The 27,623-nt window shown below is 41.5% G+C and overlaps 1 protein-coding gene across 4 annotated transcripts in view; it reads right to left on the minus strand.

Annotated features, from left to right (window-relative positions):
* The window catches only part of LOC131667660 (protein trachealess), a 110,439-nt gene that overhangs the window by 6,444 nt on the left and 76,372 nt on the right, over window positions 1-27,623 (minus strand). For 2 of the 4 annotated variants that reach the window (XM_058941239.1, XM_058941242.1), the window contains 4 exons: window positions 11,273-11,511; window positions 3,713-3,789; window positions 3,160-3,249; window positions 317-503 (listed from right to left, as the gene is read on the minus strand). In XM_058941239.1, coding sequence (XP_058797222.1) covers window positions 317-503; window positions 3,160-3,249; window positions 3,713-3,789; window positions 11,273-11,511 — 593 coding nt within the window. The remainder of the gene's footprint in view (window positions 1-316; window positions 504-3,159; window positions 3,250-3,712; window positions 3,790-11,272; window positions 11,512-27,623) is intronic. The other 2 variants (XM_058941240.1, XM_058941241.1) reach the window with 2 other exon arrangements.

Genomic DNA, 27,623 nt, shown 5'->3' on the forward strand with positions numbered 1-27,623 from the left:
GAGAAAGAAGGCTTGGCATTTCCACAGAAAGTGCAAACGTGCGTTGGTTTCTGCAAAAATTCAAAGCCGATATTTCCAGTAATAAATCTCGACAACTTTTCACTAGGTTCAACGTAAAATTTCTAGCTGCCACCGCAGGAAAGCATTTTTTTCACGAGAAAAAAAGTTCTCTTCTCTCTAGAATTCAATCATCCAGAAACTAAGTTCTCTTAGAGATAACGGATAACCGAAAAAAGAGAATCATCTTTTAATGGTAATAGCCTGCGGGCGACTTTAGCGTTTGTCTTACTGGAAATGAAAGCAACCAAAAAAATACCATCAGGATTCGCAGTTGATGACGAACCATGATCTTCGGACGCTCCGCTACTTGGTGAAGCAAGTCCCGAACTCGACGAATGTGGCCCCGACGACGACGACGTTAAGCCAAGACCCAATTGTTCTGCAACTTCTGCGTGATCGTGTTGATGAACGTAGTCGAATATACTTGAGCCTGTCATCTCCACCTGTAATTAGACCATTGAACAAACGTCAATTTCTAAGTAAAACCGGTTAAAAACGCTTATTTCGCCTTCGGTTATACACATCGCACGCTCCTACATATCCAAGTGGTTTGCTGTTCGAATCTCTATGAATTTCGTGACCTCGTACATATACGAATAGGATCGATTCCTCGGAACGGAAATACGCACTTGGCATATCCTATAAATCGAATTAATGAAAATCCGACAGATATATTGCGCAACGAAGAATATTAATCCTTCTGAACGTTCGCTTGTACATCGCGTAAACCTTGATAACTTCAGTGCGAGAAGTTTATTGCGTTTCCGAATTCATCGCTCGATTCGTATGAACAAGTTAGAAGTAAATATCCTGTGTTAGTGGCAAGAAAATGGCCTTTTCCAACATTATCAACGTCCTCGAAAAGAAAAAATATGTTTGACGATAATAATTAATTATTCTAAATCCAGACTTTTTATTTCAAATTCGTAACGCTCGAAATTCTCTATTTACCAAGTCAAACTAGACGGACAAGGAAAAAGCCTTCGTCTGTTATATGATCTGGACTCGATTGACGCAAGAAATTCTGAGAAACTCTGCCAAGAAAACAATACTTTTATCGCGCTGTCTTTTCTAATTTATGCCACGAGCTCTCTCTCTCTCCTCTCTTGTGGTTTGAAATCGCTACCGAATTATGTTGCTCAACGTTATATGGTCGAGGTCCGGATGGCGCCGCGCGCGAAACGCGTACCGACCGTCGGACTGTAATAAACTCTTAGATTCTAACTTTTGATTATTGGCACGTACAAGAATCTGCATAGTTTTTGCGGTTAAGGCTACTGAAATGCCTGGTGAAGGTTTCAGTGATTTTATAGGTTTACTCCAAATTCAAAATTATAGCGTTAATATTACAATTCGCAGTACATTGTCTTCATGATAGTTATATTTAATATGTAAAAGAAAGAGCTTCTTCTAAAGGTGGTTTTTAGACGCTTGGTAAAAAGGCTTTAAGCCCTTTTTACAGCGCTAGTATAAAGCTCTCCACGGCTATTTAGGCGGTTATGAGGCACTCTGAAGGTGGAAACGACCGTTCTTTTATACACTACTTGAAAGCTTCTCGCAAAGCTTATCTTTGCGATCTTTGGCATTCTCGTTAGCCATCCGTGATGTGCTACTAAATTGACGTTTCATTGAATCCGTATTTAGACACAAGCTTCATTAGCAACTCCGATTAGAACATGCATGAGTAACCGAATAAATAATCGCGATTCGCATCGTGTGTATAATTCAGATGATGGCCTACAAAACTATACCTCGACACGGGCATGTGCCAACGATCGTTTGTTCAAGAGAGAAAAAAAATCAAACGCGAAAGTGTAGACAATAGAAACATGAGACACCGGAGCGATGAAACGATTCCTAGGACACGACCACGAGGTGTCGATCTTCTTTGAGCGTTGCTTTCGCGCTGTGAATGACAAATCGTTAACACTATATAACTGTCGTTGTTAACCTTTCTTGTGAAACTCATATCCATTCGACTCGACTTTTATCTACATCAGTGAAAATTCTATTGGAGGCAAGTGATTGAAAGTTGAGGGCATAATAACAATCCTCACCTTTGAATAATTCCAATAGAAATTTTACTTAATGAAATATCCATTCTCATAGTGATTCTAAATCGGCTGTTAGGTAATTAACCGTCGCCTTTCTCCCTACTCATATTCCTTTTTTAAAGAAAATTGAGAAAACTATCGAGGCCGCGTTACGCCGCCATGTTTGCGACGTTGGAGCTAGCAGTTTCCAGAATCGGCGAAACACCCTATTGATTGCTCGCGCGGTGCTGGTACCAGCAGCAGCCACCGCCTCCCCTTGCTTTCTATATCTGTCTCTGCGTCTCTCTCTCGCTCTGGTATATATCCAGAGAGTGAGTGAGGGAGAGAGAGAGAGAGAGAGAGAGAGAGCGGGGTCCAGCGTTCGTCTGCATTAGGAATGGCGAACACGCCGCCGTGCAGAGACTACGTGAGCGGCATTGCGAGAGCGCCCACCCCCACACTCAAACTCTCTCTCTCTCTCTCCTCCCTCACTCCCTCCTCTTTCGCTACTACTGTTGCTACTCTTCCAGTATGGCCGCCGCGCACAAGCCTCGATCCAAGTTTCTCTCCCTTGACCTCTCCTGCCTCTGCTGCTGCTACTTCTCATCACCTTCGTCTTTTCAGGGAGTTTCTGCTACTGCGTGTACACGTATGATTGCCACCCCCTCCCATTTTACGTGCAGCGAATCTGCTGCTATGCTGCTTCGTTACCAAACCTCACCAGTCGACGAGGTAGTTTTTTCTACCAACCGTCAATGCATCTTTCCAGAATTTTTATCTTTTCTTTTCTAGTTCGGCAGGTCTACATTGCGTTGATTAAACGAATCGAGAAAATAAAAGATGGCTTATTATTTCTTTTTGACAAGAAAATTGTATTAATTTTTTCTAGAGAAACTTTTTCAACTGTATGATCGTTCGAAGTAATACGAGTTTTTCTTTTGCCAATGCATTAATTCGAAATTTTAGTACCTAACTACTCGAACAAGGTTATTTAGAACCGTTTCCTTTCGTAGCCATTTCAGGAAAAACGCGAAGAAAGAAAAAAACAAGACATTTTGATGTTCACCTGGGAGAGTCCAAGGTAAATGGAAACGGTCTCGGAAATGTACAGAAACCGTCCATCAGCCGCGACAGCAACTGCGAAACCGTCCAGCGACTGAAATACACAAATCCAAAAAGTAAGATATATAACGTTTTACAATACTGTGCTTATATATATACGTATCGGTTGGCGCTCGTTCCACTTTTACGAGCTTAATTTTACTTTTACGGCTGCTTTCGTGTTTATTTTATATCCTTCTGCGAGAGATACACAAACATATTGTGGTCGGGAAGTCATTCTTTGAATTTTAATGATTACGAAAAGCATAATAGTTTTTCGAATTACCATTGAAATTCGCAGTGTATAAAATACATACAAGTTAAATTTGAACAATTGAGGAAGTTCAATAAAGACATTTTGAAAACGTGAAAGTGTGTATTATCGCGCACGTTCAATCTGTCGTCTCAGTTCCAGTCAAAACTGCACTACGAACAATATAGATGCATCGCGTCGACTGACAATAGAATATATTCGAGGGTTTTTGAATTATTAATGAGATCCTTTTCGCATCTCTTACCTGCAGGATGTGGGTACCTTGGTGCTGTTCAAACATGTCTGCCGCCAGTGATTCTGACGACCTGACTCGATTCGCACCTGCCAACAGACAAAAGGAAATATATGTACATTAGACCAAACGTATCTTGAACAATTAGTAGAATAAAAACTAAAAACTTGATATAAATGAAAATAAATTTTTCAAAAATTCGACAGTGCAGGGATCAGGATATAATAACGAAGTTGATCGAGTTGAAATCCGTAACAAATCCCGATACTAACGAACACAAAAGGTCCACGTCAAGTGCAATAGTCCTGTGGGATTATTTGGGCGCTCACACATCGAAATAACCTGCAAAAGGTGTTGGTCAGTCTCTCATCATCCCTGGCGGATTAAGAGTTTTGGCGCTCGCGCGAGAGTTTGATCGAGTCTTTCATTAAGGGTATCTCCCCAACAAGTCCAAAGGGGAAAGGCAGCAAGGCAGCTCCTCTGGATTATTATTACGGCGCGTGGCTTGTTTGCCAAGAAGGGAAGAATTATATATATATAAGGAAAAGTTCGGAAAAAGGGTGAACTGGTTGTGTGTATTGAGAGAGAGAGAGAGAGAGAGAAAGAGAGAGAGAGAGCGCGTTCGTCCCTTTTTAACTGAATGATTCGGTATCGAATCCAAATCAACGGCGCTGTGGTCATAGAACCCCCTTTTCTCCATTGAATAGTTACTGGGAAAACAATATAAGCTCCCTTTTTAGCATATTTCCTGTTGACGGCTAACGAGATTAGTTTTCATTTAAGCTATTGTGGCTGACGGATCAGATCGCAAAATAATCATCAGCCAACTGGGCAACCGGTTGCTTTGGCGGACAGTCTTCATTTTCAAAGAATATATTTTGTATAGCTCGCGCTAACGTTCTTATTTCCCCTACCGTGCATTCAAGTTCTCATTACTAAGGTGAAAGCTTAGGCGCGATAATAAAATTGGTATTTTTATTGCAAATGGACTCTGAAGCCGCGTCCAAGTGGATCGTCAGTACATCTATTAATTTATCCCGACACATTTATTTGCGCAAGGCGCTAAATTAGTGAAGCTCCGAAGGAGCCTCGGCATTCAAGGGGATGGAAGAGGCAAGACGGCATAACTAATACCGCGGAAAGATTGAACTAGCCAGGGTCAAGCTTTTCTTTTCTTCGTCATACGCTCCTATAAATCTCTCCACTTGGCCGTCGCCGCAATTCACGCTACACCTCTCAGCTCAGCTGGCTAACGTCTTATACGCGGAAAAGTTAACACAATATTTTGATAAATACGCGAAGGCGTGTTTTATGTGCCGCTGCTTAGCCCTCTTTTCTGTTTTCCTCGCGGCCATAATTCAACGATATTTATTTTCCGAAGATAGAAAAATAGCGACTAACTGCCCCCTGACTCTCTCTTCTGTTCTGCAGCGAGCCATCTGAGACCTGCCCACAGCGACCGTCGACTTATCGGCCGTGAAAATCAATAAGGACTTCTGCGGCGCATAGCAGCTATATCGCCCTATAGATTCTGCTACTACTGCATGCTGGCTTGCATTCGAGTTATTTTTATCGCTCGCTATTTCGCTCTAACGGAATGGGATAATTCCAAGTGTTTGGCATTGCTGGGCTATCTGAAGCGAACAGGTAATTTCAGCTAGAGAAAATGTTTGGGAGCTTCAATATTTATCAGGGATTTTTTAATCAAATTCAAGGCCCGATGTATCATTTTGAACGGACGATTAAATTCAATTGCATTAAATGAGCATTTTTACTTCAAAATCTGATATTTACGCATCTTATCTTAAAATTAAACTTGAAAACATAACTAATCAGCAACTGCAGTCGAAGAAAATCAAGTATATAACTTGGTAACCTCGGCAACTTTATTAATCAGAAAGAGCGAAGGCCGAAAGTTGTAACAGCTAGAATTAGGCAAAAAGTCGTAGATCTCTCATTTTGTGCTGGGCGCTTCATCATCTCAATGTCAATTTACGAGGTTATGAGTTTGGCCCCTGGTTTTTTCCCTAGAGGAAGGGGAGTGAGGGAAATATTAGCGACTAAACGCTCGCAGCGTTTTCATTCATGGGGTACAATAATAATAAACGCGTATGTCACGGTCGTGTCATTAAACGCACTCGCATAAGAATGAAGACATTATATAATGCCTTTTGTATCTTTGCGCCGTTGACAAACATATGGCATTGTGGCATATCCCTATATATATATATTGCAGTTTCTTTTACACACTGCGACTGAATCAATAGATATTACGTGAACGTTTAATGGACACTAGTGGGTATCTACTTCCTGAAATTGTGCACTGGTCTTTCTCATAGCTTCTGATCACCACAAATTTTATCTTAATTTCTGAAAAAATAAACAAATGTCACAGCAGCGTGTGTTTATCATTAATATCGGAAAGAGAAGAAAAATATGAAAAGCCTGATAAATTAAACATGTTACAATACAGGCGTGGAAAAAGAATGAAAGCCCAAGATCTTCCACACAAATCTTTTCCGTTTTGGCGTGTCACCGAGGCAGCGCGAGGATCAACTCGTATACGAAAGAAAAGGGAGCGTATGTGAGGAATACAATGTGATATTACACCCTCATAGGTCCACGCGATATCCGTCGGGAGTCTGCTGCTGGTTGGATTTAATGAAAAATAGCCGAATTTGTTGTCTAAGACGCCGCAAGCTATCAGTGGCTTATACATTTGCGATATGACCAAACGATAACCCAACTAACCTTCCGGCAATTTTCTCGAAATAAAAGATGCTGTCCCTCCTCCTTTCCTAAGCAAAGCTCCCAAAAATGCTTGTTTATATATGGCCGCGAGAGAGAGAGAGAGAGATTCCCGTATCGTCGAGGATTTTGGAGGTTCCCTAAAAACGGCCTTATAAAAAATCACTTTGCGTGTCTGTACTGAACAGCAGGAAATATCCACAATGATTTATGGATCTAATAGAAGAAGATAGGGATATATTCGGAAAAAGTTATATTGGCTTTGCGAATTAGCGAATAATCAGAGTTTTATTGATTTTCAAAGTTTGGAATAGTGCAAATTCTTTTGTGAAAATTAGTATGGTGTACATAAGCCAAATTTAAACTAGATCACCGATTCGAATTATTTTTTACACCAATGGATGAACGTTCAGAAAAATCAGCAGTAATAACGTAAAGATCAATAATAGCCAAAAAATATGGTCGTAGCCTCTTATCCACAGCCAAGTGATCAACTGTCTAGATTTATTAAGCCAAGCAGGCATCGACTGACCTCGTTAACATAACTGATTACTTATATTAATAATCGTCATACTTTATGGGGAGTGTACAGGTGAGGGGTGGTAGAAAATTTGTTCTTTTTCGCTATGGCTCGGACATACGAGTGAAACGTTATTGCTCGTCCCCAGGGGAGAATCCAGGCAGCTAGCAACTGCCAAGTCTAATACGAACGCCGTATGAAGATTAATCGCTCGCCACCATGAAAGCCATACGTTTACCCCTCCCACTTCTCCTGTCGGCTAATTCACATATAGGTGGCATATATCGAGTATAAGGGAAATGTATTAGGAATCTCGCGAATCTTCATGCTTTATTTTACCTCATTTATTTAATATTTTACCTTTTGTATTTTTTAGTGTAGAAGTAAAATTACTTGTTTTTTCTTGTTTAAGATTCAAATTTGTTATTATTACGTTGGTAAGTAATGTTCATTATTGGGCGCATCTAGTGAAAAAAGTATAGAATTCGACAATATAGAACAAAAATCACTCAACGCTGATCGATGAATTTGAAATCAGTATAAAAAAGATTATGAATAATAAACACCGTCGATTCAAATGATGTATGGATGTAAAATCTTTACACAGGACAACTAACATTCAACACAATCCCCCGAAAAATTTACATTCATAAATCAAACTTGACATCTCACAGATTGACGACGCAACGCTCTCAATTTGAATTTCAACGGTCATTAAAGGGGCTAAGCAAGCCGAAGTGCGAGGGTGTAATAAACGTCCGCACGCCACGGCAAACCACTTACGCGCACAACTTTAACGCTGGTTTTACATTGATAGCTCATCAAACTGGTACTTTGGGTACCCATCTAAAGGAAAGTTTGTCGAGAAGTTACATTTTTATTCTCTACACTAAATCGGTCTTATGTGGCTTCATTACTTTAAGTTTTTTCGACAAGAAACGACGACTTCTATTATTTGTTCATATGCGTTGAAATACTTGTCGATTAAACTTATTTATTATAAAAAAAAATTTGAGTGAAAGTTGAATAAAATTACTAGTAACCAAGGTGATTAAATTTTCTCTAAACATGAAAAAAAGTTTCTCTCAGTTGCTGTGAAAACATATGCCCACTTGAAAGTCACAAGCGCGCGAGTAGGCTTTTAAAGCGAATCTGCGTCCCCATTGAAATTCAATAAGCATTAGATTGCTCCTCTCTTCCGACTCGACGACAGTTGCGGGTTCTCTTAATAATATTCAATATCGAGAGAAGTAGAGAGGAGAGAAAATCCATCTGCGGCATATTATTTGCATGAAGCAAATAGAATGACGCTAACGAGGCGTTGATTAGGGTATTGGTGACGATGATCTAATTAGTCGCTACTTAATTAGTCAGGTGTGTTCGGCTAATCCCTGTATTTCATTATTAAGCGCTGCTGCTGCCAACAAGGGAGCCAACAGTGGTTGGCAAATTTCAACTGGGAGTCGCGCGACCTATCTTATGTCATTCACAAGTGAACAATGAAAACTACGATAACCGGCATTTTCGTCTCAGCGAGTCACAACGAAATATCCTATTAACTTGTAGAAAATTATGTATACGTATAGTTTATTTTTTCATGTGAAAAATGTTGTTCGCAACGTAGATGAGCACCGCTGTTATATCCCTAAAGTTCTCCCCCGTTGTCGTCGCTCGTCGTCGATAACTAGCCGCCAACTACGTTAAACACTGGTTTAAACTCTCCCTCACTCGCTTGTCATTCTTTTGTCTCCCTTGCACTCTTTCTATGTTTGGGCCACAAAGTTGACTTCGAAGGAAAAACTGTAACTGTACCAGCCTCTCGCATTGTATAAAAAAATATATAGAAAATCGAATTTCTACGTCAAACGAAAAAATTTTATCACACGAAAATTCCAATCCTAATTTATTCGACACACACAAAAGCCTAGTGCAGCTAAGTCTAATTTGTATAATCACGCGACGCCTTAACAAAACACACAAACAAAAAGACGAAATAGAACAAAAGCCTCGAGTAAGTTAAAATAGCAGCTGCAGCACAAAGTCGAGTGAGAGGGGCGAGAATTGCTTTGGTAGGCCTTAACTCGTTTTCGTTCATTAGCTCGCGCATGGAAAGAGAGAGAGAGAGAGAGAGAGAGAGAGAGAGAGAGAGAGAGAGAGGAGAGAGCGAGACAAGTGCGCTCGACTTGCGTTGACTGGATTTACTTTGACGAGAAGTTGCGGCAGGCAGGCGCATGCGAGGCCGACTTAACTCAATTCCGTTAGTTTAGTTACAGACAGCCGCGCTCTACTGCGAGTGAAAGGGGCGGGGGGTGGCTCTGATTAGATTTACATGTGGGTTGCCTATGTCATATATGCAGTCTCGTACTATATGTCGTCACGTTAACCTCGGTAAATATTAGTGCTTGTACGGCAAGCTTTCTTTGATTGTGTGCTGTGGTGAAAAAACCACACCGAATTTTCCAGTCCGTCGCTTCATTGATTATGCTCGCCTGGTATTTCGCGATGATTGTTGGCTTTTTCTGTTATACAATTTTATTTGGACGAACAAGAAAAATTGCATCTCTAGTTTCGAAGCTTCCGATCTTTGTACGCTCGGATAAAAATTGTAATCAGAATTTTAACAGCCCGATGACTTCACAAAAAAATAATCCGCAACCCCTTCAAACGAGAAAAAAAAATCCATTCGTCACGTAGAAACTTGCCTCGCGAATCGCTTGACCCTACATATATATGCCAGAGTTGAAAAGCCTTCCACTCGATCGAGTCCAAGGCATTGTGTGTCCGGCTAACCCTCTATTCTCGCCAAATGAACCACGAAAATAAAAGAGAGAAAGCTACTCGCGCAACGATCGTATCTCTCAATGATTGGCGACAATTTTCCATTACTATGTATCTTTACCGATCTTTCTCTATATAAATTTTCCAGAGAGAGAGTGACTTTAACAGCTTGATTAAGCAATTCTTATCGTGACTGCATTCTGATCCATCAAGCGACATCAGCAGACTTCTTCGTTTAATAAGAGGCCAATCGTTTCGTGCTCGATGAACACGTCAGTAACACACTGTAGTACGCGCCACCCAAATTATATTCTTTTTTGACGGCTTAAGCGTATCTGCGTAAGTTAATACAATTTTCTTTTCGTTGCTGCTCAAATCAACGGGAAAAAAACTGTCACGCAAAGACTTGACGTATCGAGGTAAAAAACAAACTGCTTCGTTCGTGTATTCGACGTGCGATCGACGTACGTTGTTTCGGTTAAATTCACTTACGAAATCCATTTACTTGACCCTTTTTTCAGGAGAAAAGTATTTGATGCGTCATATAAAAACAACGAAAACTCCCCGGTGTTTCTTAATCGCGTTATGTATACGTGGTAAAAGTTGGAGCAGACGACGGTTAATGTCACGTTCGTTTCTTTATACAAAATGTTGCCGATCGTGACGACTACCGACTTACGTGCTCGAGCAATCAAATCTAGACTTGAGGCTTTGAGAAATTAGCATCTCGATTCTATGACGTATACGCCAACTTTAGCTACTGGTTGGGTTACGCCGTAGATTTTTGGCGCCTTAATAACTAATTCTCTTCTGTACGGTTTCGCAGGAATATGTCAGAGACTTATCTCATATGCAGAATTTAGGTAGACAAGTGCAATTAGTTACTGAGTTTGTTGGCGGTTAATATAAGACGGTAATGAGGAGTTCGAGTGAAACAATGGGTGTTAGTCATCGATCAATCGTCAGAAATCGCGCGCATGACTCAGGAAATCTGTAGACATGTAGACCCGTAAATGCGAAGAGAAAAAAGTCAAAGTTCTTTAACGTTTGTCACCGTTGCATCGCGAAATGTAGCTGCCAAAAAACAGTGAAAAATGCCGCAAAAGAGAGATCAAGCGATAAGATAAAACGTTTGCGCGGACGATCTACGGTCAAAATAAAAAATTCCTGAGCGATGAGTAAGACGCGCAAAGCTTTGTCTCTATATAATACGCATAAAATTCGTCGATCATCATTCGCGTATTCACGTCATAATGATGTATATAAAAGACAATCGAGTACAAGTCTCTTTTCGTGTTCCCTTCAACACTTTACTATACAACCAGCGATTACTTGTTCGCGTAGAACAACTTCGTTAGATCGGGATGCGCGATATGGTTTATTTTCTTCTCTGTTAAGGAGAAGAATCTAATGTACGGCTTTCTTGTTTGTATCTTTATCTCGCATTTGTTGTTTTCTTTTCCTCCCGATTACGTGAAATAAAAGAAAATGAAGAAAAAAAAGCAGAAGAAGAGAGAGAGACTAACCTTTGAGGGTTTTGTTAGGCGGTGGCGTGTCGCGACTCCACGGTGGATCTCCGTGACCCGAGAAATCACGCAATTTGAGGTAGGATATGGTAAGTCTTATTATCGAGGCTTTGTCCAATTGCGAGGTGATCGCTGCAGGTAAGGGCAGCATTTTGGCTAGCTCGTAGAACTCGAAGTTCTCTTTTCCACGCCGCGATCTCGCTGCGTCTCGACTTTTTTCTTTCCTCAGCTCCAGAATACTGCAATAAACAAACAGACCACAGTCAGCTAGATCTTTATGGATAGTTTTTCGTGATATGTATTCAAATGGCGTGTATCTTTCATCACGAAAAAATGTCTTGTTCGTTTGTATCGGTGATGACTGACCGTAGAGAGCTATTAGTACTGAAAAATGTAAAATTGTGAATTTGTTTACGGAACCCAATAATCCATTTAATTACCCAAGCGCATAATGCCAAATGTGCGCCGCCTTCATCATGAAATTTGATCGTCGCAAGTAGCGACGCACAGCGCGTCAGCACCGAAATCATCGTCATTCTGCAATATCAAGGTCTGAACGGATAGGTTTTCGAAAAAGGCCAACGTGTGTCGACCGTGGCAGCAAAGTAGGCGTGGCATGGTCGTTTGCCCGACGATGTGTATACGGGCTAAGTAGCCATGCATTATTCAATCGAGTTCCATCAGGCTCCCAAACATTTATGCGCGCGCTGCTACGAGAGTGAGAGGGAGAGAGAGAGAGAGAGAGTGCATCCGATCGAATGCAGCGGAACGGCAGCCACGCCTACCCCGCCCAAACTTCGCGCTTCCGGTTTTACCTCAACTACTATCGAGCCAATGGTGCGAGCCCGGCGCGACCCCCGTGCATACTGCTGTAGATAGCGCACCCGCATTTCCAGGTGGAAAACGTGGCGCGACATGCACACCGGGCTAAACGACGCTGTCTGCTTTGCGTGCGATGAACTCTTGCTTGGCTCTCCTCGCCTTTTCTTTCGCGCTCTGATTACTTATTGACGCGTAAAAGGCAGCGACGAAACTTGTGAAAATAGCAATGAAAAACATGTGGGTAGGCAGTTGCATGGATCTCGTTTGAGAAATTCGTTTGGCAATCGGCAATGCTAAAGTTGAGCGCAGAACGATGATACGACTATCCCACAGCAAATAAAGTATTCAAAAATGGAGGCTCCTAAAGCCATAAAAAAGAGAGAAATCGCAGATTCCGAGTTTTGCGGCTGCTGTCACGTCGCTCTCAAATATATCCCCCAAGTGTCCCGTTGCCATTCGCGATGCGCCGCTCGGAAAGAAAGAAAGAAAAACGAGGTAGTATAATTAAATGCACCATTGCGAGAAAGCGGAAGAAGGGATAGAGAGGGAAAAGGGTTAAAAACAAGATGGCTTTTTATTGGCGACTCATTAAGCCTAACGACTGTAAAACGAGCGCTCGTGCCGCGTCGAGTTTTTGGGAGAAGTCGTAAAGAAAAGGCACCCTGGGAATCCGCGAACGACTACTACTCGTGGTCAGATTAAGAAAGGAAATAAGGTGTAGTGCATGGCGCCAGAGATATCTTTATGTGCCTCTCTCTCACGAGATTTCTTGCACGATGTAAAGGGATGGGGATGCGCTTAATGTGCCTTGTTAAATCACCGTACAAAACCTTGTCGATGCTTATCTACGACTGTTATTAGTTGCAATTCTCATGGATAAATGTTATTTAAAACCCCGACGCTGAAAATGTAATTGTTGCATCTTTAAGATGAATAATGAACACAAGCAGCTTTAATAATTCGTCAACCGTTTATCCATCTCGCTGAGCAGCAGCAAAGCAACTCGCATCAGATAAAGTCACGTTGTTGGCATGAGATGCCGGCTACAAAAAAAGAACAGGCTGGCTGCAGCAGTCGGTCATGAGACTACAACAGGCAGCGGCAGCATGAAACTGGTAAGAGACATGTAGGAATATAAGAAAAAAAAGTAAGGGTGAGTGGGAGAAAGCACGAAAAGTGTCCCTTGCCGAATCTACGCTCTCACTCTCCCCGTGGGACAATGAAAGCCACTTTCCCTCTCCACTTTACGTTAGGCATCTAGCCAATGCAACTTTTCGCTTCCTTAGCCTTTACATGCGCCAGGCTTTTTGCGTTTTTCTCGCGAGATGTTTTTTTATTGAAAATATTTATTTCAACCTGTCAGTAAAGTGATAATTTTATTCAAGGAAAAACCTTTTTTAAACTAGTTTAACTCGTAAGACTGGTAGTGTATGTAAACCCGCCAGAAGATATATAAATCAGTCTCACACAAATGCACAAGACAATCCAACTCTCCGAGTCTCGAAAATAAAACAACAGTACAAGATACTTATCTCAAACGATTTACTGGCTCGATTACCTTCCGCAAGCCGATGGTTTGACACGCTTGGAGCGGATTAATTTCAGCGATTCAGCGAAAAAGACGAATCTCAAGCGAGAAAGAAAGCGTACAGTTGGTTGTCTCCTGATTGAAATGTCTCTCCAGGGACGACGCAGCGCGACGCGCCGCACACTCGCGGGGAGGGTTCTATAAAAGTGAAGTACCGCAAGCAGAAGGCAAATCTCTAAAAATACATAGGCGACAGGGATATCGGCGTCGTTTTATGAATGTATTGTTAATAACAAATTTTTTTGCGTCCATCACTAGGAAGATATTCGACCGATACTATCCGCAAAATGAGATTACAATTATACGCAGCGGCCAACTGCATTTCCAACTAAACATCAAAGGTCAAAACTAGACAGAATCGATCAATTCCCTCGGACTTCGGCCTTTCTCTTGCCATCACACCCGAGCGAAAATTTCTTCTCCCTCGAGGTGCTGAGGTAAGTCGATCCACAAACGCCACTGCGGGTTAGGTATATATGCTATACGCGGTCGGCATGTGCAGGCGTGTGAAAATAAAATTAAGCCGAACTTTCGGTCAAATTGGTTGAAATTGGGCGCAAGCTCGCGACTCCCGTGGGGTCCCGAACGATGCCCACCCTTTTCAAGCTTCTTCCTTTTTCCACGCCTAGTCTGTCCGTCGGTTTCGTTTGATAAGAAAAAAATTCTTCCGTCAGAAGTAGATCGTTCTTCGTTATTCACTACAAATATTACATTTATATGCGAACGAGTGTTCGCGTTGACTGACAGCTATTTAATCATAGACACAATCGCCGGTCAGGTAAAACACCTCGCGCCTTTTTTTTGTATTGATAGCATGAGAAAAGAGCCTAAGCATACTTGCAAGCTCATGTATAAAAACAGGTGTATATAGGATCAGGGGGTTGGCAAGTGCTACTGTGCCATCAATAATTCAGCAGAGGACCATGACGAGGTTATCGGCAAGCGATGCCTTTTCGATTACCCTTCGTTCCTTTTGGCAAAGTTGGAGTATATATTTCTACACATTGCGCTCATAGCAGACAGAACGTGGACACGCTTAATTTCTCTTATTTTTTCTTTCGTACGTGGGGGTCGAGAGAGCTCTTCGCCTGCCGAAATAAAATGTGTCGACGACTTGAAAGTTTAATTTACGAGTGCAGCCGGCAAAGAATTATTTATAAGCCTGCGAGTTGCTTAATAAGGCCACTCGCCGCTAATTTCGGCACTGCTTTCAAATGTCCATCTTACGTGCCTTCTCTTTCCGCGCTTGTTTTCATTTTCCATCGAAGTTGTTCATCAGAGACTGCACGCGACATTTTTCTAATGGGCAGAGAGCTCGAAAAAAAGGTTATATGCCACATCGTTCGAAAAAAGAAAAACGAGGTTCGCGTCGTTGCGCGAGTTTCTCATCGGTTTGCCGAGCACGTCCGACGGGCTCTCGCTGCTAGCTGCGCTTCTGCTTGCGACGGCTCTTTGAAGGACCCGTCCACGGAACTAGTTGTCCCGGAAGCGTGTCGATATCGCTTTTTGGCCGTCTTCTTTCAAAGCCGATCGCGCTTCTGATCTGTAATTCGCATGAAATTTCAACGGCAATGAGTTGAACTGTGTATATAACAAACACTTTTTGCTTTGTTATATCGTGTAAAACATAGATACCATTTTCATTTGAACTACTTTGTTTTTTAGCTTACAGTTTCAATAAAACGTAAAATCTCACACACGCGGCTAATCAGCTCTCGTCAGTCCTAAATCAGTCGAGCAGCAAAAGCGGAAATGGCATTTCCTCGATATACCCAATGCGGCGCTTGTGTGTGCGATAGTAGCAAGAAAGAGAAGCAGGCAGCCAGGAGAAAATTATGTCGAAACCGGAGCCGTAACATTAGGAGCATTGTGTTGTAGAAGGGCGCTAAGACTCTCTTGGGACAGGCCAGAAGCACGTAAGTACACTATACACGCTGACCATCGGAGAAAAAGAATAAGCAAAAGCACGAGGGTGCGAAAGAAAAAAAAAAGGCGTTATATGCCCTCAGGTGGCGAAATGCTTTAATTCAATTAAGAATGGGCCAGTCTCTAGCACCTGCACTATTACGGAGATATATCGAAGAAAGTGCTCGAGGAGTCAAAAGAGGGTGCCTGAGTTTTTTTTTTCTGGCGGAGGGGGGATTTCGAAAGTGGATGGCTCTCTCTCTCTCTCTCTCTCTCGAGATTTCCGGGGACTGATAAGAGCGCTCACCAGTTGGTGCGCTTTGATTGCACGATTAAACACTCGTTTTTCTGTCTCGACACTATGTAATTTATTCCAAGCGATTGTTTTTCAGATGTCATTCACTGACACTCAAATACAAGCTAAGGAGCACCGAAGCAGTTAATCTGATTTTCACCAAGTATATGGTGTACCACACGTCGAGATTCATTCATTAACTCCCAATAAAATCGCCGGCTCTCTCTCTCTCTCTCTCTCTGCGCTGTGGTTTTATATCGCGCTGAGAGAGGTGTTGTACAATAACTGCTCGGACGCTCGAGCGTGTGATTAAATGGGATTACCAACCATCAAGTCGTGCATTTAAGAACCATCTGTAATCGTCGATTTGGAAATTTTTGTGCGTGTATATGAACTTCAAATAAATCATCACAGTTATTTAGTTACATGAATATTCACTAAAATTCTCACGAAGAGAAGCGAAAAACAACCAGAATTTCAAGGTGGATTGTAAAAATTCCATAAATAATACCGTTATCTAGCTCGAGTCATCGCAAAATTTTTCCTTTCATCGTCAACGAAAATACTCTTGATTTTTATTTTCAAAAAAGTCACATTTACTATTCACCGGGCTTATGCTTTGAAACATCAAGTTCGCATTACGCAATGGCAATAAACATAAGGAAAGAAAAAGAAGTAAGAAAAGCAATGACAGAAAGAAAGTGGAAGCATCCGCGAGAGCGATCGAGTTTCTTAATTAACGCGGCGCGTGTCGACAAGTCGCGCTCGCGCCTTCGCATCGCAAAATGCGCGCTTGTGCAACGCGAATATAACACACCACAAATCTGGATTTTTTTCTTGCCTGCGATGTACAAGCCTTCGAACTAGTTTTTTACATGAACTGTTTCGTCGTTGGCGGTGTGTGCGTATGCGTTAATTGAATAATAGCTAGCAGGTAAGGCGAGAATGTTTCTTTTTTTTATTTCTCAACCGCGCGCAAACGTATCTCTAAAAGTTATGTTGAAAATTCAACGAGTATGACAATATAATATGACAGAGTGGATATTTGGATATAAAGATTCATGGTGACGATACGAGTTCATAGAATTGTATGATGTGTGCTTATTTTTTTTAACAAAATATGAAAGCGTACGGGTGGCGGTTATCTAGACATTGATAAGAATCCAAGTGATTTGCATATGGTAGTATACGCACGATTATGTATGTATAAAAATTAAATGACAGATTTATGGTCATAAAATAGAAATGTATAAAAATGTTCTGGATTTTTATGTAACGGTTATTCCGCAAAAGACATTGACTTTTTAAAAAAATCTGTAACTATTGGGATTCTTATAAAAATGAAATAGTATCTGGCGGCTACTAATATACGATGAAAGAAGCTCCAAATACAATTTCACGTATGACAAAGCAACACTCGCAAATATTCGTCGCAGGCAAAGGAAGAAGAAGAAGCCACGAGAGAAGCCGTCGGCGCCACGTATAAATCATCCAAACATTGTCGGTGCGGCATATTCATGCACTCAAGAAAAAAAAAAGAATCGACGTAAAACGAAAAAAGCTCGTCTCAAAGGCGAGTCTCGAGTGCACAGACGCGGTGTGCAAGAAAGGAGGCTAAAAATCAGGAATATCAAAGGCAAAAGAGGAAGAAGGAGGAGGCTCACGATGACGTTCAGATAAGGGAGGGCTTAAGGTCTACGTGATGGGCTTTCCGATGTGTGTAGTGCGCCGGCAACCACGACGAAGCCTGTGAGAAACTTTCGGTGCTGGTTCTCTCTTTCTTCGTCGTCGTCGACGGTGATGACTCTCATGTCCGATGAGCCTCGTATCCGGAGAACTTCCGGGAACGTGAGGCTGAAGAATATAACGACGACGCGACGGTTCACTGATCTCTCTTTACAAGTGTATATACGACCGATCGCAAGTGAGAAACAATAGCGACACGTTCAAAAAATGATTTCTTCGTGATGCGCTGCGTGCCTTTAGATAAATGCATCAATCGACACATGTGAGATGCCAGAATGATTGCATAGAAAGATTTTTTCTTCTCCGATATAATTTGTGCATTATTGCGATGACGATTTGAGAGAGAAATTTCACTTTGATAACGACAACTACGTTATTTTCAAGAACGAGTTATTCATACGAGTTATCATCCCAAAAAATATAAGTCAGAGTCCAATTTCAATATATAAAGAGTACATTATCAGCAAGTCGTAAAAGCGAGAGCAGGTCCATAGGTGACAAATGAGATTTGTGTGTATGTGTGTATGGAAGAGGTGGGGAGGTTGGTCAATCCACGCTTCTGGGGTAACGACGCATCGTAATCGAGTGTCCGAGAGAAAGAGCATAAAAAAAGAGGTGTTGACGGCTCCCCGGGTTGCCCCGTCAGCAACGTTCCTTTCCGGCTTTACGGCTACGGCGTGACGTACTCTCCACTTACACCTTCGCACCCTTATCCGCTCGCGTACCCATTATCCAATGGCTCGCTCGGTGACAGAATTCTCTTGGGAGAGGCAAACTCGCATGCCTACTCCGTGGCAGGTCACGCTTACACTCTCTGGACCTTTTCCTCTTTTTTTCTTTCGGTTCGTGAGGTGCACGACTACTCTGACACTTTTGGAACGAAATTTACGAGGCTGCGCAAGAACGCGGTGATGATTACTTTGGCTGGCTGCTCACTAATGCTTTACTGATGCTAGTATCTTGGATTTTTTGGTGACTACACACTTTTACCGAATCTCATTTTCTGTGCCAATGGAGTATAAATGAAAATGTATAATTTTTTTTATTCCTTGTCTGATCAATCTATATTTAGTCTACTAATTCCGGAATATAACATCATTTAATGAATGCTTTGAAGAATTTCAAAATCAAAATATTATAAGTGTTAATAAAACTTTATTGTTATACCATTTCATTCAAATTAACCATTATATTCTGTAGAAAAATCAATTTAAATTGCTGATAAAAAAGTGTGTCATCAAAAAGCCAAAATATGACGCACCCATGTAATTTATTTGACTTATTATAAACGCGCAATTTATGTAAATCAGTTTTTCCCTTTCGTTCACGTGATTGTTTACGCAATTGCGATTTTGTAATTGAAATTGTGATTTTTATGTCCCCCTCAAGTCTAATTGCGTTGCAAAATGATGTCAGCCATTTTTAGAAGTTATTGTTTTTCCAATGTATTTGCATTGTTATTTGGATGCGTGCATCGATTATCCATGGTGCTCTTTATAAAAGATTGCTCCTACGAACGGCAGTCGTATATTTTCATGAATCTTTAATGTTGATGAGATTGAATATCACTCACCCAACTAACAATTGCATTTAAAAAAAATTTGAATGAAAACACTAAAGCTATAAAAAATATCCCACCACGAAAAGTTAAATGGTAAAAGCATGCAAAACAGATGATTACAAACTAATCTAATAAATAATTAATTAATGAATAAGAGATATAAACACAACATGCCCTGGCTCGAGGAGAGGACCCTGACTCTGTTTGTACGGGACACAGAGGTCCGCCGGTACGAACCAGGAGTGCGTAAACGCGGGATTGATGTTGAGTGGTCCACCGGGTGCTTGATGATGCGCCCCACCAACTCCAACACCCACTGGACTCTGTCGCTGAAATCCCCCGTAGTCCATTGCCATTTGGTACGGCAACATATTCTTCCTGAACCTCCTTGACGTCCGCAAAAATTATATTTTCGCGCACGTGTACAATTCCTGTCTATTCGCGATGATGATTGTCTATCACAACAAATAACAAGCAATAACAAAAAACTTAGGGATAGCAACACGTCACAAGTAGCCGTATGAGTAGTAGTAGGGTTTCCATGGTTCGCGCACGTGAGACAGCTTCAGCAGCAGCCGGTGTGGATAAACACGCGAGGGGGAAAAGAGAGAGAGAGAAAGAGAGAGAGAGAGAGAGAGAGTGAGAAGAGAGATAGACGAAGGCGCCTACGTGACACTGACGACGTGACTGCCGCGACAAGACTGTAGGTACCTGGCTGACTGCACTCGCACACATCTCTTGGAGCCCAGGCTTTCACGCAACACACAGACACGTGCGCATACAGAGACGAAAAAGAGGCGTTCTCAAGGGCGCGTCCGACCAATCCAGCATCGGTTTGCCGCCACCACCGCCCATGCGCTCAACTATCAAACTGCGAGGTGGTGGGGGAGGCCAGAGCAGCACGAGCTACTGAGGATGGCTGGAGGTCGCTCACTCGCGGAGAGGATATGCTCCTCCCATTTTCGCCTCTCGCTCTATCGTGTGAGGGGGATAGACGACGAGTCGTTAGCACGATTGTATAAACACCATTTCCAATACGCCTACGCCACCGCAGCCACAACGAGGAGGCGCGTTGTTGTTACTGCTGCTACTGCTGCTGGCGCCTCAGCTTTCTTGACTTTAGCCATGCTCAACGCACGTGCGATATATTATAGCTTGCTTTTATGATCTTCACGGACTGAAGTTTTCGCGGAGCTGTCTTGTAGGAATAAGTCGGCTATTACTGGCGATCTCATTTGCACTGGCTGTGATATGCGCATGTGATTTGGAGTTTCCAAACAATATCCTAATATTACCTTTTTCGGAGAGAAACCACGAGTACAAATTTGGAAGATGGTTGCCAGTAATCGTAATACTTCTTTCTAATGTGCGCAATTGACGAAGTAATGGAGTAGGTACGGTAATTGATTGTAGGTCACCAGGTTGCGTTCTAAAAAGACGTGCAGGAAAGAAGGTTTATATGATTGATATTTTGCTCTTTTACTTCAATTTTATCATTAATCGTAGATATGGCATATTTTAAATAATCTTACGATAATGACATATATCGTCCGCTAAACATTTAACGGATTTTCACGCAAGAAAAATACTTTTTTCCATCAAACAATAATTTCACCATCTGGTTCTGCAAAGTTAGTTCTTCAAATTTGCTATTTCCTGATGAGCAAAACATTAACGATTTCATCATATAATATTGACGTAAATCCATACGATCCTTTTTATTCTTATTGAACAGATTACAAATTAGTAAGTCATTTGGTTATAAAGGATTTGCGAATGCTTCTTAAAATCGCAGTTTTTGTAGACAATCAAAAATATATCGACTTAATGAATTGTAAACAATCCAAATGTACTATGTGGAATCGATCAATATCAATATGTATTTTAACAAAATACTATAAAATACAAGAGGATAAAAAATGTCTCCTTGCTCGAAGTTTACCGAGTTATGGGATAAACGACACAATTTGTCTAGGAGAGGAAAGGTCCACTACTGCGCGGCTTCTTTGTTATGAGACGCGTGAACTTACCGCAGCTACCGTTTTCGACGTGTGCTTTCCGAAATTGCCGAGATTCAAAAGTCTCGAAACGAAAAAGAAGAAAAACAGAAAACGATAGCCGTCCACCAAACCAAAAGAAGTCCATGGGAAGATTGGTACGTGGGCATACTTGTAGACATTTTTACTCTCTTTATATGGCTGTACACGAGAATTATTCGTCTACGCGCATCGTCCGTTAATTGTCTTTTACCTCAACCGAGGAACCTTTCATGTTTTATTCATGTTATCGTCGATGATAAGGCCTATAGCTCATTTGGTTTTTTGTTTTTATTTCCATTCGTCCGGTTTCTTTCTCACGATAAAGAATATGCCACCAATTCAAAAGTTGGTTTTGCTTTATCTTCTCCGGACATTTCTAAGTTACTTGAAAAAAATAGAACTATTAAGAAATTCAGCGTGTATTTGTTCCTAACGCGTATTCAAACTCCGAAGTCTACGTTGATCCGCGAGCGCTACGGGTGAATGGATTTAGTGCTGTACACTCATTCACGCTGGGTTCGCATTTGCGCGCATGCGTTCCGATTTGGACACGAACTCCTATTGATAAGTTTCTTGCGATACAATAAAGTATATTCGTAATTGTATAACGCACAGGAACGTTAATCATCCCGGGAACGATTTACAGTTGAGCAAGCATCTTTGCATTTTTTTATAGACGCGAAGTTCTGCTAATATCAACCCATCCATAAAAATAAGTGAGGGCGTTCACTCGGAGTATCATTGAAACATATTTTATCTGTACAAAATTTCAAATAAATATAACATTATTTTTCCAATTGCAGTTCTTTCCGTATCCAAGTAAGTAAAACAGTACTCGTTTATACTTATTGTTGGCACAGACTTCCAGTTTTACCCAAATATGAGTCTGCTCCTACAATCATCGTTTAACAAGTGCAATTCTTGATTTACACTGACCGTGGCGCGTCAAGAAACATTCATTCCATGTTCATCTGCGTTACGTTATACGAAAATTTCTGCGTTTTATCCACGTTTACGTTGGTAACCGTACAAGCATGCTAATGACAACGAGACACACGAACGAGTAAGAATACGAACATCCAAAATAAAGAAATTTAGACACCGGCACAGTATATTCTCTTAATGTAAATTGACAAAATGGAGCGTCTTTCGCGTAAAATTTTTATTCTTCGAGTCTCAAGCTGTAATATACAGCACGTGTGTCTTACTTACTATATATTGCAATCCAGAAGAAAATTGGCCGAGATATGCTTTTATTTGTCCGTTTGCTTCGCCACTGAAGTACACTTTTAATATTTGAGTTGGACATAATTGTCAGATGGCTAAACCTCAACTTATTTTTCTGGCCTTTCATCGCGACAAGTCGTGTATGTCTCCGTGAATGTTGTTTCACGCTGGAAGAATGTTCGTGCTCTCGGCGATGCTCATTGAAATCTCTCACGTGCAAAGCTCATGCTATCACGCATTTGATTTCCCACCCTCGTCGAGACTGGAAACTAAGCTTCGTCGCATCCGATATAGCTCAGAAAGCAAAGCATCCCGAAAGCAAAAATCTCTGGAAAAGGCGTAAGAGGCCGACAAAAGACAAGAAAAAAAGCTAGTTAGCGTTGGACAATCCATCGTAAAGGCGACGAGGCCCGTTGCAGTTATAGGGCCCCGGCTCTGCGCGCGTTACTTAGCATGCATCCCCCGATACGGAGGAATCCTTATTGTATCGCTGCACGTGAGCGTAATGCACAAATGTGAACTCGTCTTTCCTTGCTCTGTGTATATAGCCAAGCTTTTCTCTTTCTCTTCCTTTCTCTCTGGCTCTCTCTCCCCTCTCTCTCTTCTTCGTCTTTTCTTGGCTCCTCCCGGTGATAACTCCATCTCCATAATCATACATATGGATGGCCCGAGCGCGGCAGCGGCTGTATGCATCTATACCTACGTTTCCTCGTAACTGCTAGGTTTCCTCTTTCCCTTTCTTCACCCACAACTACACCTACCTTCCTTCTGTTTTATGCCCTTTTTTCTCATGCGCACACTATTCCATCGCGCGAGACTCTGTTGAACATATTTTCGTATAATACAGCTCGTCAACTCTCATCTGTATACTTTTCTAGGTCGTTGTCTGCCATACCAAATGTCATTTGTTCAAGCATCCTGGAAAAGTTATTCGAAAAAGAGATTTATACAACTTTTTACTTGTTAATCTGAATTTCCAGCGTGGAATCCGCCCGAACGTCACAGAAAGCACTTGGCACTATCTTCGCGATAAATCTAACCAGCAAATAATCACATTATCTCCGCAGATCCGTACAAAAGTCACGCGCACATTATCACTGGCGGACGAATCTCTCGTGAGATCTTAATGAATCGGGAAAAGGAATTCGAATGGCGCAAGTTCATATAGCTTTTGGCAATCGGCTGAACGAATCGAACATTTGGCTGCCGGAAAGATGGAAGCTCGCAAGAGCGGTGCACTCCTATATATGTATAGTTATCCCAGCGGGAGTTTGCTGGAATTAAGCGAGCTAAGAGAGAGAGAAACCAGTTTATTACCGGCACGTGGGGTTACACCAGCTATATCTAAACTTCGACGTTAAGAGAGAGAGAGAGAGAGAGAGAGAGAGTTGAGTTAGAGCAGGTACATAAACCGCCCTCCCTCTCCGCCTATTATACGGTTGCTGCATTACCTACCGCTGGCCTGTCCTGTTTATGCTTTTGTTTAGCTTACGTAATATGCTGATGTTTATATTATCAGGCCTACACGGTTAATTTACTATCAAGCGTTGTGGGTCGATTGATGCTTCGCTTTATTAGGGCAATCAGCGTCTGAATTTTCATTATTGACAATAACCAGCGCGAACGGTATGAATTTCAGAATCATGACATATTGTGCAGTTCCGCTTAACCGCATGAACATGTTTCAACAGTATTCAAGATCATATTTAAAAAGTAAATTTATAAGAAAATCTACAGTCGGATTTAATTAAATTTTTGTGAAATTTCCAATTGCTCAAAGCACGTTCGCAACAGCGCTGCGCGATAACGCGACACACAATGGGCTAATCGCATCGCGCGTTCCGCTCTAAATTGCCCGCCTCGGCATGTAAGCACAGTAGAGTCGCTAAACTGCGCGCGCCCACAGCCCGAGGCAAAAGGTATAGCAGTGAAAGGGGGAGGCATAGGTCGCGCGCTCGCGACTAACTGCCGGACCAATTAACTTTCAATTAGAGAGAACAGATAACTCTTATCGCGTTTCGCGGGGAGCGAAGAGGAGGCGGACTTTATGGCTTGCCCTTCTCTTCTTCTTTCCTTCGCGAGAGAGCAGCCCTTGCGCGAGTAGACGCATGCTCGTCGAAAAGGGGTTAGATTTCGATCTTTGCAATGGAGCTTTCAAAGCGGGAACAAGGCCGGTGAAGGAGTCAAAGTAACTTGCTAGAGCTTCGAGTGAACAGACGTATTATTGTTTACTCGATCTTTCGAATTTATGATTATTATTGATGACTTGATTTTAAATCTCGTCAAGCTTTTAGCTAAACAAATAAAAATTTTTATTTAGATTTGACGCCGCTACGCGATACGATAACCATATCTACAGGATCAAACCATTTACACAGTCTGCGCAATCAAATTTTATTTCTCATACACGATTATGTATACACAAAAAATTGCTGCCTTTATTTTTCATTTATCATATCACTTAATAAATTATTTTTAGTTACACATTTCTCATAAAGCCTAGGAACAATGGCGTATACATTTCTCTGTACATTTCTCAGCAGTACATAGTAATTTGCATTTCTGCAGAAATGAGTATGAGAAGAGACGTCGTCGTCGTCGTCGTCGTCGTCGTCGTCGCGACAGGGCATCCACCATTCTTCCGGTCATATTATTCTGAATAGACGACTGTATAGCAGTAAAGGCAGCAACGGCAGAAAATATCGCAGCCGCATTCACGTCATGGACGCAGCATATAGTTCGGCCTGCGAGAGGAATGTGAGAATATTCAGCGTTATAGTGGCCAGACTACGCGTTAAATTAGTGCAATTTTTCACATTGCAATGCAGTCGTTCACCTTTTCTTCTCATCGCTTCATAAAACATCAAGTTGATAATTATTTGTCATTTTCATTATCGAATTATTTGTTTACTTTTAAAGATTAATTCTTCGATCATTAACTAATAATTTTTTTGATAAAAGTAATAATTTAGCAAATAATTGAAGAAATCTTGCAAATAAAAGCCGAATAAGGTATTGAGACGGAAGAGTTCAATAGGTACAGCGAGAAAAGACATCGCGCCAATTGTATACATCGAGGGTTAACGCATTCAATCGAAGCGAAAACGACGAACAATGACAATAATCAAGTGCACGTGAATTTTCCTGTATCATTATCGTTCCCGCCCTCGATTTCTCTTTCTCTCTCTTTCATCTCTTCCTCTCCCTCACCTTCTCCGTAGGTACGCAACAGCAGTATTTCAACTGGCTGCGAGGGTGTAGAAAAGTCGTCGCCCTCTTTCTACTTTTTTTTTCTCTCGACTGAGACTAAGGCTCTCGAGATAAATAATAACAAGCGAATGAATTATCGCTCAGCCGCGTGAAATAAATACTCGGGAGCTAAGGAACTCGCAGAGCTTGATAGGGCGACTTATGACTCTTTATTGAGATAACTTCGTGGAAAATATTTAATGCGAGCGCTCCCCTGAGGGAGGTCTCTTCCTCTGCGTTATTAGCAAGAAATTATAAGCCAGCAAAAGGTTTAAAATATTCGCAATAATCTGGCTAGTTTACCTACATACCTCGAAATAATAATACTGAAAAAACGTAATCCGATGTACAAATTAGCTGAAGATAAGTGGAGGATAAACGTTTTTTGTCAAATGAATTAATGGTCATTCTCGTAGGGACGCGCAGTGTGTTTTATGTAGCGAATGATGAATGATTGTATGCCTTCCTATAAGATGTGCCACGTACGTGTAAGTATCATATTCGACGAGCGTTTGCATGCAAGCATCCGAAATTGACGATCATCCGTCTCGCGTGATCGTATAACAAATGACAACAATGAGGAAGAGAAAAAACACAGAGCCGTCCGTAAAAACGCATTAGTGTCGAAACGAGACATTGATGTATGATGTTTATTTGCGTTCGGTATTTTTTTTCTCCTCGGGTGAACATATTAAAACATCCTACTCGAAGCAGTACGTCAGGAAAAAAGTCTTTCGCGTAAATAATTAGGTGGAGAGAGAGAGAGAGAGAGAGAGAGAGAGAGAGAGAGAGGGCGTGTGCCTTACTCTTCTCCCCCCTGGCGTCAGATATTGCCGTAATTTTTTTTCGAAACGTCGAACGAGCACGTCGCTCGTCGGGGCTGCACGACAACGTGTCACTTTAATAATTGTTTTTCCAAGCTCGAACTCAAATCCATTAGCCTTTTTTTATATATTATAAGACAAATGGTATTAGATTTTTTGTTCAGACTCGGTTCTTCAATAAAAAAGAACTTTCGTATGTGTTGCAAATGCATTATTCAAATCTGTGACTTTCAGGTATAATAGTATTTTTTTAAATGCAAATATTTTATTTGATATAAATGAAGTAACATTTGTAATTGGCACAGAAATATATTTGCATCAGATAAAACTAAAATCGCATTAAAGAAACGAATACTTAAGTCAATAGAAAGAAACATCGACAATGGTTTGGAGTTGGTGACTGACTTGACTATATAGCGTGAAAAGAAAGTTCGTCCTAGAAGACAAACTTGAATATCTCAGTAATATAGCCTTACTGGGTAAATGCGGTGACCGATACACTTTAATTGAGTTTGGAGAACGTAATCCGATGTTGAAACGATGGAGAGAGCGTGCGTCGGAAAGTTTTGCTTGGCAGTAGCTAGTGGCATCGAAGAATGGATTAAAGCTCGATTGCTATAGGTCGAAGGCCTGATTCATAGAGTATGCATAGAGCGCTTCTATCGTGTAGTCGCAATTGAAATGCACGCCGTCGCCTGGTTGTTCGCAGCGCGCTAGAGCTCAGTGGAAAAGGCACTCGCGAGTCAGATGCAAACAATCAAACTGTCAATTGGAATCCGTCTACGGCATACTCATTGGCGTGTGTCTCACACACATACGGGAATGACACTTTGAGGCTTTTATTGTCTTACGCAAATGTGAGATTTCGAGGTGTTTGCTCAAACTTGTTACTTGCTTTATCAAAGACGTATTTCTTTGAAGAGCTTTCACCTGACCTCGAGGCCTTTCTTCGGGAAAGAACAAATTATTTTCCTTAACGCTTCCATTTTCTCGTGTGCAAACAGAGATCGGCATTGACAGACGAGAGCGGAAACTCGTAGGAGCTAAAAAAAAGAGAGATGCCGATAGGCGATGAGCGAAAAAATTAAGTTTACT

Source organism: Phymastichus coffea, unplaced genomic scaffold, assembly GCF_024137745.1.
Source record: "Phymastichus coffea isolate CEN01 unplaced genomic scaffold, Cenicafe_Pcof_1.1 PCOF00069, whole genome shotgun sequence".
NCBI lineage: Eukaryota > Metazoa > Arthropoda > Insecta > Hymenoptera > Eulophidae > Phymastichus > Phymastichus coffea.